This window comes from Cibotium barometz, chromosome 26 (genome assembly GCF_041138505.1).
Source record: "Cibotium barometz isolate CiBa-2024 chromosome 26, ASM4113850v1, whole genome shotgun sequence".
In the NCBI taxonomy this organism is placed as follows: domain Eukaryota; kingdom Viridiplantae; phylum Streptophyta; class Polypodiopsida; order Cyatheales; family Cibotiaceae; genus Cibotium; species Cibotium barometz.
Window position 1 is genome coordinate 37,497,963 of NC_141071.1, and position 11,637 is coordinate 37,509,599.

Consider the following 11,637-nt stretch of genomic DNA (forward strand, 5'->3'; position numbering starts at 1 on the left):
CAGAACCACTAACATCATTCTAGAGGGAGACTCACAGTGCGGACTAGCACTGTTTCATGTGCAGGACAGTGCACACCTAACCTTGGACTCATGTGCAGGACAATGCACACCTGACCTCGGACGACTGAGATGGATCCCTGGCTGACTCGTCCCGGACTGGGCTCACATGGAACCAGTTCACCATCCCAGGTCCTGCGCCTTCTGTACAGAAATGTCTACGTGGCATCCAAGTGCGGGATGCACGTGACATGTTGGGTATTCGGAGTTGTATGTGGTACACTCACTTATGTGTGTGGGTGTGGGTGTGTGTGTGAACCCACTCTTAGAGTGGTTAGGATAATATTGTAACATGCAGCAGAATTATGCGTAGATGTAGAATGCTGTCACACAACCTCTCACACAGCCTTGTTTATCCTGAGTTTCATGAGTCTTTTAGCAATCCACTTTATCACTTCACACTTTAAGAGATGAGAGAGAGAGAGAGAGAGAGAGAGAGAGAGAGAGAGAGAGCTTTGTACACCTTATTGGGTCCCAAAATACCCAATGAAGGGCCCCCTCCTATTGCTAGGATTATTTGCTTTATTACTTTGAAGAGAATGATTGACTTGGGACTGTGGAGAAGCCAAACGCAAGACCAAGAGTCAGGCTGACTGTACACTACTGTAGAAGCACCAATGTCCAATCTCAAGGCCAATGCACTCTTCCAAGGGGTTGTGGGTAGGCTGCAAACTGTGGCTGAGAGATGGGCTGAATTGGGACTGTTCTAGGCTGTGAATATGCAAGATGAATGAATGAATATGTTGCGTTTACCTTCACCCAGGAGGATGGAGCAAACGATGAAGTATGTGTATGCTGAAATCTGTTGTAGGCAGAGAAACGCTTATGGACTAGAACACTTCTTCCTTGGGCTGATGATGATGATGAATTGGGACTGTTCTAGGCTGTGAATACGCAAGATGAATGAATGAATATGTTGTGTTTACCTTCACCCGGGAGGATGGAGCAAACGATGAAGTATGTGTATGCTGAAATCTGTTGTAGGCTGAGAAACACTTATGGACTAGAACACTTCTTCCTTGAGCTGATGATGATGATGCATTTTCTGTTGCTGAATGTCTTTATGCTTCAAGCGATGATGATCCAATGGCTGAATGCTGAATCGATGATGGCTGAATGATAGAATGATGCAAAACGATGGCTATTTATATGGAGCGGGTGGCTGGTCGGCTGGCTACAGAGCTGGCCGACTGCATCTACATGACTGGAATATGGTATAAATGCTGAATTAAGTGCTAATAAGCTGGCCGACTTGGTATTAAAGACTGCCAACTAGATGAAAATAATGGATAAATAGTAGAATGATACTCTAAGGCTTCTATAATGGTTCACATGCACATGAAATGAATGCTATGCAAATGAACTGATGCAAACCCGAAGGCTTCTATTGACTCTACATGCATGAATGATTCTCTTCAAGTGGGTGAAGGGACTTGACTGACTGACTAACTGACTGACTGGCACTCTAAGGCTGAGGAATGACCTACGTAGCTCGTGCCTGACATATCCAAGACTGGGGATTACAATGGGGCCACGACATACGACAATATCATATCCTAAAGGGTCCTACTGCTATACAATGATGCACTGATGATGAGCCATCTTGTCACCATGCACTACAGTGCAGTGTGCATGTGACATTCCCTCTTGCTTAGCTTGGCGCGGCAGGTTCATGGCTTCCACGTAGTCCGCTAATAACTGGGAGTACTCTTGAAAGAATTCTTCATCTAGCCAAACTGTTTCGTAGGTATCTCGATCTTTGAACTTCATGTAGAACTGACGGAGTCTTCGACAGGAACCATGCTTCCAACGATGAAGAAGGATCTACTCACGCTCAATTCTTCGTCAACAATGTTTGGCTGCTATTCATTTGAAACATCAAAAACTTCTAGTCCAACATATGGTTTTAGCCAAGAAACATGGAAAACATCATGCGTTGCCCAATTGCTAGGCAACTTTAACTTCATGGAGACATCACTACTTAACTATAGGAAAATGTCCAAAACTACAGAAAGAAAGCTAGGGACAACGTGTGCCCACTTGTTTCAATCTTTGTTTCGTGATATGCAAATAGACCCTATCCCTTTCCTTGAAGTGGACATCTCGTCTAGGCTTATTTGCATGTCTATGAATTGAATAATGGCCAGGCTCAGACTTGAGGGCCAAACTATATTGAGTACCAAACTCTGCGGAATTGACAAACAGATCTTTCATATGCTAGCCAAGTCTTTTCCAGAGATTTTGAGAATGGTAGACTCCCGAATGGTCTGGATACTAGTCTTTCTACTAAGAACATCAGCCATTGGGTTATGCTGACAAAGAATGTACTTGATCATTTCTCCAAACTGGTGGAAGAGCTGACCCCATCTGGCGTGCCAATCACTCCACTAAGCACTTGACATTGTTGGGTGCCACTTAAGTGCTTGGTGGTCTGTTTTGACTGTGAAAACTCGTCCATAAAGAACAGGCTTCCAATGTTTGAGTGTTGTGATCACTGACTGCTTTTCTAGCTTTCCCTTAAAGTCTTGGAAAGAGAAACTCGCTAGAAGGTTCTACCCCGGAGACCAAATCAATATGATGATCCTCAGGACGAGAGGGTGAAAGATTGTCTCTAAGCAGAATGTCCTATTGTCAAGAAAGGGGATCTGCCAACTGAGGAACTGACGCAGCAGATGAGACGGTTATTATCGATGAGATATAAGCTGTCTGAGCACGAACATAAATCAATGCTCCTTCCGCTCCCTTGCAGATAGCTCGTCGAGCCTAGAGATGAGAAATCAAAGAGATGCCGAGAATGATCCTATCCCCACGAATCATGACGGGCTCACGAAAACCTTTACAGATAGTAAAAGTGTCATGTCTCCAATGGAGAATAGATTCATACTAGCGAAACCACTAGATTCCTAAAATCATGTCACACCCCAAAAGAGACGAGAGAATGAAATCTCGCTGGGATGAGGCCTTTTGAACGTGAAAAGGAAACTATTGTGCCTTTTGAGAAATGTAGGTGCAAAGACCAAGTGTAAACCCGTCCACATCCAAATGATAGCACACTAATTTACAACTCATTTTGGTAGCTAATTGGGGAGAGATAGCGTCCTCAGAACTTCCCATGTCAATAGGACTACAAATTGGCGGCCCTTGGCAAAGCCATAAAGCTCAGATCAAGCTTTTCTGTGTAGCATCACTCACCCTCCTACTTGGCATCAAATACCATGGATGGCATGGGATGCATAAAAGGTAAAAGCTCAACTGCGTTGGTGGTAGTAGGCGGTGCTGGAGGAGCAGGAGATGCTGTGGCAACTGTGGAAGAAGGTGGCTTGGAGGCTTGCTCCACTTGCCATTTCTCACAATCCTTCTTACCATGCCCAATGGTATGACAATAGAAACATCGATTTTCTAATCAGTATTTGTTGAAATATACAAGTGAATAGGGTGTGTGCGGGAACAATTGAATAGGGTGTGTGCGGGAACAAGCCCTTAGTTAGAGGCTGTAAAAGAGAATCTGTAAATGTGAGAGAACCTGTGAAAAGGTGAGATGAATCTACTGGGAGAGAATAAAGGGTAGCATGAGAAGATTTAGGAGGTGTGGAGATATTCTGGGAGAGGTGGAGAGAATCAAGCAAAAGAGATGGAGTGAATCAAGGAGAAATCAGTGGGATTAGATGCTTGGATGTAAACTCTATAAATTGAGGCATTGGCCTAATGAGAACTTGCTGGTTTTTTACTATCCATGCTTACATTAAGCTATTAGTTAATTACTCACTAATCACGTCTTAATTATCGTCTAATCACTTTGTTAATGATGTTGATTCTAGCATTTGATCCACCATAGCTCATCACATTGCTGTAATTTTAACATAGTATCAGAGCCTAGCCTAGAATCCATCAATTTGTGAGCCCATTATCTTGCTAATCACCTGGCTAATTAGGATTAGTAGAAAATTAATATTTTCACCTCTTTTTCAACAACTAACCTCTGCACCCCCAGCCAGTGGAGGAGCTCCCTCTCCTTGTAGACTCAACATTAGCTCAAATGCTTCTAGCCCAACATAGCTAACTCAGTGGAGCTCCAGCCAAGTGAATCAGCGCAGCAAACCGCCGACCACAGCTTCCGATTTTCATAGATTTGCAGGCGTCGTTTTTTCCGAGGAAAATTGACATCTTGTCTTCTCCGGTTACTGTGGGTTAATTCCTCTTAGCCCCGGGGGTTTTCAAGCATGCTCTACAAGCTGGTGAAGTCAGAATTTGATTTGATCAAGTCTACAATGAGATCAAAGCTCTTCATCAAGTCTGTAGGTGACTTTGGTAAAACAGAGAAATGTTTGGTCAAATCTTGTATTTCTTGGCTTAATCCTCTACTAGACTAATTGCTATTGATGGCCTTGAAAGGATTTGAGCTCATTTGAACTCTAAGGCCTCAGATCTGGACTCCCCGCATACTCTGTTTTCTGTACACAAAACAAAGGATTAATTTGCTAATCAATGATTAATCAGTGCTAATCACTGTATTTTGGTGCAATTGAGGGTTCAAATTAACTATTAGGTATCTGATACAGATCTATAACTTCATATTGCAATTCGGAGATGGTTTGATACTCCAACCATTCCGTACAAATTGGTTACCCTTGATTTAATGTAATTTTTGGTAAAATTATGCTCATAAATTTGTGGTAATCATCATTTTACATTTAACCCTTAGTTAATGCCTGCAAATCACACTAAAATTCAAGATTATTCACAACCAAAGTTGCATTTGGGAATGTACATAAGAATGAATGCTATATGCATTATGTATTGGGCACATTATATTAGTGTAAAAATGGGATTAAACATTGCCCTTATCCAGAATAAGGCAAGAGGTAAGACCTCCCGCATAGATTTGGGTTTGCATTGCATAATGACACAAGATAAAAATCAAAAGCCCAAAAGAACTGTCAACAAAACATTTAAACATGTTGCTCACATGGAGCAAGAACTGACGGACAAGCTCATGGCCCCAACCATGAAAGAAGAAGAACATCTCTTTCCAAGAGGAAGATCCACACCAAGAAGAAAAGCTTTGAAGGAAGACATGGACGTATGAAGAGAAGCTGCCACAACAAGAAGACTGAAAGAAGAGGAAGACACAGACGCATGAAGAGAAGCTGCCACGACAAGAAGACTGAAGACGAGAAGATGTGAGGCTCCAAAGAGTAAGGAGCCATGTGAAAATCTCTGAGAGAGAGAGAGAGAGAGAGAGAGAGACCCCACAACCCAATGTAACCTGCCCCAACAGAGTAAAACCACCTCTGAGCCACCGATGATGTAGGCCATGTGGTAGATGTATGTGTGAGCACTTTAGTCAAGGTCACGGGCACTTATAGTAGCCTTGGACACATAGAGAGAGAGAGTATCAAGGACTATGAGTTTAGGGACTTGAGGCATTGGTCACCGACTATCAAGTAAGAGAAAAACTTGGTATAGGGTCCAGGTGTGCTAGGACACTTGAGAGGAGGTGTTGAAATATACAAGTGAATAGGGTGTGTGCGGGAACAAGCCCTTAGTTAGAGGCTGTAAAAGAGAATCTGTAAATGTGAGAGAACCTGTGAAAAGGTGAGATGAATCTACTAGGAGAGAATAAAGGGTAACATGAGAAGATTTAGGAGGTGTGGAGATATTCTGGGAGAGGTGGAGAGAATCAAGCAAAAGAGATGGAGAATCAAGGAGAAATCAATGGGATTAGATGCTTGGATGTAAACTCTATAAATTGAGGCATTGGCCTAATGAGAACTTGCTGGTTTTTTACTATCCATGCCTACATTAAGCTATTAGTTAATTACTCACTAATCACGTCTTAATTATCATCTAATCACTTTGTTAATGATATTGATTCTAGCATTTGATCCACCATAGCTCATCACATTGCTGTAATTTTAACAGTATTTCCTTTGCTCCTCTAGAGAAAGATAGCCTCAAGTGATGCTTGCCTTAGCCTTTTCCTCGAGAATTTTCTTAGGTTTGGATTCCTTATCCTTCTTACCTCCTGAACTAGAGCTAGAACTGCCATCTTTCTTAGTGTCTTTAGAAGACGAATTACCTTTCTCGACTCCAACGCAGTTTGCTAAATCCACACTACCCTCTCAAGTGTCCATGTTCCCTACCATCTGCTCTCTATTGTTCCACCAACACATGGTTGCAACAATCTGCAAGAGAGCACGTAGGACGAGAACACTACACAGGGTATGTATTCTTGTAATCCGGTTCCTCCCTTGTGCTACTTGCTTCCATATTTAAGCATAAAAGCTTACCAATAGCAAGTAAAGTCAATGACAGCGGAAGTCTTTGCGATGGAAGTCCTTGGAGTGTTGAGATCTTCGATTTGTCGCATTTCTTCGCGACAAAAGTCTTCAAGAGGATGAAGGGAACCTTGGGAAAGCTTCCCCTATGGTTCAACTTGAGAAAGGAGGGCTGAAATTAGGGTTTTCAACAAAAAGACTAGAAATTACAGCAATAAAAAGAGCTGTTTTGCTGAATTTCAGTCATTGGGAGTGTGTAGGAGAGTGATTAGCATTCGGAAACACTCTTGGAAGCTTGAAAATCACCTTAGCAAGCTTGGAAATGGAGTTGGGAAGAAGAATGTGCAGAAAATGCAGCCCAACAGCCCTCATGAAGGAGGCGCCAATCTCTAGAGAGAGGAGATAACTGAAGCTAAGTGCTAGAACAAGGAAAAGAAGCGGGGGCAGAAAGGAAAGGGGTGTTGATTAAGAGCAGGGACAAGGAGGGCAACAGAGGCAGGAATCCCAAGCCAGGGAAAAGGGCTTGCGTGGAAGCAGCGTGAGGGCAAAGGGGGGTAATTCAGGCTGCAAAGGGACTGGGAGGGGTGCATGCATAGGGGGGAAGCACGCCATGGCTTAGCACCAGGAGGACGGGGCGGGCGGGAAGGTGGGGCGGGGGAGCTCCAGCTCAATTCTCTGTAGTACATTTCAATCTTGTATTGAACACTTTTATAAGCGGCAATGTTCCGAAAGTTTATCGAGAAACCACCAGGAGATCTACCAGAGGAGCAGCACCTGGCACCGTGTTGGAGTGGTGCCTGCTTTCTCAAGTGATAAATGCAGCTTTTGTATCTAAGCCTCCTGCCCCTGCCCATCATTTTAAAGGGACAGCATAAGGAGAAATTAAAGGGGTCACAACAGCAACAACTGGACATATCAGGAGACTGACTAGACAGAGTGATAGCGAGCAGAAACGAATTGCTTAAGTGCACACTTTGGCACCAATTGATCAAAAAAGTCTGCTCCAAGCATGCGCATGTATGCACTAATATGCGCAAGGGTTCATACATAGGCAGCTTAAGCACGATTGTAGCTTAAACACATTCAAACTGAAGAGAAATCATTAGTTCAATCTTCAAAGATAAGCACCGTAAGTCCAGCTCCCTGTGGTTTCAACTTGCTTTATACCATACAGCTCCCTGTGGTTTCAACTTGCTTTATACCATACATATGGTTGCATGGGCAATTATGCCACTAGCTTAGTAGCCACCATAAAGGGTGGGACATGGACTCAATCTGGTCATTTGTACAAAATGCCAAATGACACTAATTCTGATAATTTGCAAGGGTGTTGCTCTGGTTTGGAGAAACTGCATATCAGACTATACAAGGAGGTGGGCGTAGTGGGTAGAAATACTCTTAACATTCAGTTTCAAAAGATCATGCACTCGTCACTTTTGCATCATTGTAGTGAGTATAAAATAAATCCTCAGAATTCACACCATGCATGTTCTCAACTTTAGTTAAAGTTTCAATGCAGAGATGATAAAAGTTAACAAAATAATAGTCGGTCTCCACCTTATAAAGAAGAGCCCGATGTCGGCAAACACCTACAGAGATGCTTCCAATTGGAAGGACTATGCAGTTCAGACACTCTTTGAGTGCCATACTACCTGCTTGCCATCTGGACGTAAGTTCTCCCTGCTCAGTGGCAGCTGCACCCCTTGTTGACAGAAAGAACCCCACATAAGAAAAAAAAGAAGCAATTTGGGTAGCATTTTCGAAGCTTGAAGTTACATCAAGATAATTCAGCCACAACAGGTCAGACCAGCTCCGCAAACTCACCCCATGTTCTGTGAAACAAGTTTTCCTAAAAGTTCTGCAAGCTCCCTGGAATCAGCAGCCTTGAAGGCAAGGTTAAATGCCTGATTCTCCATGTCACACAAGCGAGAATCTCCATGCTTGTCAACTATGATAACCTCCATTGAAGTTTGGACAGGATTCACTGCCCTTAACAAATCCAGTGTTGGTATGCGACCATCAGTTTCATCAGGATGATTGCAGATTGCCCAAACATAAGGATTCATTCCCCAAATGTGATAGAAGCCATCATCTATTCTGTCGGCATAAGTAAGAGCACCATTTACCTGCAGTCACTTTGACATTTGAAAAGTCAAAGTCTGTGGGTCTAAACTCAGTTAACTCCATTCCATGCTCTAATGCTGGAGAATTAAAAAAAGTCAACAACGGAGTCATCCATACAGTATGTGCTTTTTAATTTTGATGCAAAAGATTGTGCTCAAAAGAGCAATGCAGTGCAAGGTATGGTGTTTTGCACAAAAACATACTTGCGAATAACCATAATAATATTATACCATCAAGCATAGGTTTCTCTACACAGTCAAACGTTGTCAAGCATTCAGAACAGCTTAATAGTAGCAAGGATTCAGGTGGCAGTGCTTTTTTTTTCTTGCTTGTAACAAAATTTACAAAATGAGCTCTCTTAGCTCACCCAAAAGCGGAGGGCTGTTGCCCGAACTGAGCTAGCCCCTGCAGAGCATATGACCTGCCTGTTCTCCTTGGTGAAGATTGGCAACAGGAGAGGTTCCTCTGAGAGTCCTGACTCTGCAACGAGGCGAAGAGCAAGGGCCAGCTGCAAGTTGTAGCTTTGCTCAGTTTGCTGAGCCCAAGAGCATTGTTGCCTGATACCCTTGGGCCGATCCTTCTTGCCGATATCATCTGAGTATGATGCCAACAAAGCGGAGTCACTGGCAGTAAGTGAGACTGTGGGCGAAAGGGTTGATAATGGAACATCACTGGAGAGGAGGCTGTCTGTGAAGCTGCTACCACTGGACTGCCGCTGCAGCAGGGAAGAAGAACCTCCATCGCCAGTCTTAAAGGTATGGTCGAAAGATTGTTGCTTGGCATAGTCCCCCGCAACGTAAAGCGGGATGCGATCTGGTGGACCAGGGCATGATTTTCCACGCAATTTTCCCTCCAATGTTTCGCTGGAGAGGGAGAGAGCAACCCTGTCAGCTGCAATGCAAGAGTTCCAGTCAAAATGGGAGCTCCGCGCCTGCGAGCCAACAATATCCTCGGGAACCAGGAGAGGATTCCTCTCCAGACAAAACTTCCTGTTACCGAGATCAAGACCTTTGCGCAAAGAGGAAACCTTGGAAAATGCTGAAGAATTCCTCTCCAAGCAAGCGTTTCTGGCGGAAATAGACTCAGCTGAGCTTTCAGCTGCTCCTGCAGAAAAGATTAGAGTTGATGGCTTGCTTCCTGGTGTTGGTGAAGAATCCACGAAGTCCAATGAGCTGTAAGGGATGTCATTCAGCTGGCCGGGCACTGTATAATCGGCCATGCGAGCATACAAGACGAGAACCCTGCTTTAAACCTGCTACTTCCACTGTGCAAACGCAAGGAAAGTTGCTCATGGCGCAGCTCTCCTTTACGAGGCCGATCGATCAGCGCGAGCGGAAAAAAGGGGGGAAACCAGATAGACAAGCGATCTGATGAAAAGAAAAGGGTTCAAAACCCTAGATATAGCGAGAAACCCTAGCAGCGGCTCCTGTAATTTGAAACGTTTCGGTTATGGCACAACAGGAAGAAAACCAGAAGAGAAAGGACAGCTTACCTCAATGGCGATGGCGAAACCCTAGTTCTTATGAGGCAGAAGTTCAGGCTTTTTTTTTGTGATGCTTTTGCTATGCCGGAGCAGGAGAAGCAAAGACAAGTGACTTCGGCTGTTTTTTTTTGTTAGCAATTCTACAAATTATTTTTTCCCCAATAAATTTGGCCTGCCTCTATTTAATATTTTATTAGGGACATTTGCAAAAAGGGTGTTTTCCCATAGAAATGGAAAAGTGCTACTACTATTGGTGCTTCTATCTAGACATCAGTGTTGTTCAGGCATGATATAAACAGGTGTGCTATAGTTTCCGGTTCCTTATTGGATCTGGGGCACATGCCACTTCCTAATACCTATGCCCATTTTATGTGCTCTGGAGTTGGTCCATAGCATAATTACACATAGCAGACACAATTTCTTTGGAGGAATGATTGGACCATGTTTTAGAGGATTAAACCCCCACTGTTTTTGGTCCCACAAGATATGCCATTTGTCATTCATTTTATAGTGCAAAGCAGGGCCTTGATATGGCAACTAAGGAACATGTAGCAATTTTCTTTGGTTTTTCTAGGAGATAGCTTTGATTTGAAAGGGCACGTGGTTCTGCGGGACATTTTCTAGGTCCCCCCGTAATGCCATCCTGGTCTGGATCAGATGCACATCCATGTGGTCCAACCTAAATTTACATTTTAGTTCGACCTCTATGAACCACCTTTATCTACAATGTTTGAAACTCCTAGGCCTTCTTTATTCTTTGGAAGTGTGCAAACTTGCCAAGCAACTTTAGGGATTTTGTACACCTCTACATCCCCCTGACCATAGGAAGTTCCTGTGCATGGCTTCTAGGCATTTGATCTCCCTTGTTGAGGGTCTCCTACAAGAGGCCCTTAGCTGGACAGAGTAGATGGTACTTTCTCTCCAACGGGAGAGAAAGTAGAGAGAGTATGGGAAGAGGATATGTTTGAGAACAAGCAACTTGCTTGGCCAAACCATGGTGATATCCTTTCCATTGGTCAAACGTCCTTTGGACCTTGGACATGACCCACGACCATCTTTGGTGCATAGTGACTTCAAAGCCCATTGGGATGCCCAAAAGACCGAAAATATGGCCTTCCTGGATGACTTTACATCCCTAATTCATCAACCATTGAGAGGAGTTTTTTAGTATAGTTTTTATTCGTGTTTTTTCATGACTAATTATTGATCCTGGCACTAGGCAAAAAGGTAGAGGTATCCCTAAAAGGTTTTATTTAAGCCCTCATCATATGGACCAAGTTGTTTGTGTCATAAAGTAAACTGTTGGTCTCCACATTTAGCCCTTATCTTTTGGCAGTTCTATTCCTTTTAAAGTTCCTTTTTCCATGGCATCCTTTACCAACCACCCAAGAGCATCTATGGCTATTGTAAACAGGAGAGGTGTAGGAGGACAACCATGTCTAATGGATCTTCTCAAGGTAAAGGCTTATGTTAGCAACTCATTAACTGTGACTCTTGCTCTAGCATGTCCATATAGTGTGCTGACCACCTAGCTACTAAAGTGCACACCCACCCCCATATCCCTTAAGGATTCCCACTCTAGTATATCATATGCCTTGTCAAAGTCTATCTTAAAGAACATGAAGTCCCAGTTAGTTTGTTGTGTGTGTTCTAGACCTTCCCACATGGCAAGGATGGCATCAAGAATGTATTTAC

General features: G+C 43.4%; 1 protein-coding gene across 2 annotated transcripts in view; it reads right to left on the reverse strand.

Annotated features, from left to right (window-relative positions):
- LOC147623932 (serine/threonine-protein kinase CTR1-like) overlaps window positions 1–10,175 on the reverse strand; it is a 41,770-nt gene extending 31,595 nt beyond the window's left edge. The window contains exons 1-4 of one of the 2 annotated variants that reach the window (XM_086820575.1): window positions 9,952–10,175; window positions 8,827–9,826; window positions 8,160–8,461; window positions 7,893–8,037 (exon numbers count right to left, since the gene is read on the reverse strand). In XM_086820575.1, the coding sequence (XP_086676701.1) occupies window positions 7,893–8,037; window positions 8,160–8,461; window positions 8,827–9,678 (1,299 nt within the window). In that variant the 5' untranslated portion in view covers window positions 9,679–9,826; window positions 9,952–10,175. Of the gene's footprint in view, window positions 1–7,892; window positions 8,038–8,159; window positions 8,462–8,826; window positions 9,886–9,951 lie in introns of both variants that reach the window. The other variant, XM_086820576.1, reaches the window with a different exon arrangement.
- Window positions 10,176–11,637: the final 1,462 nt, after the last annotated feature.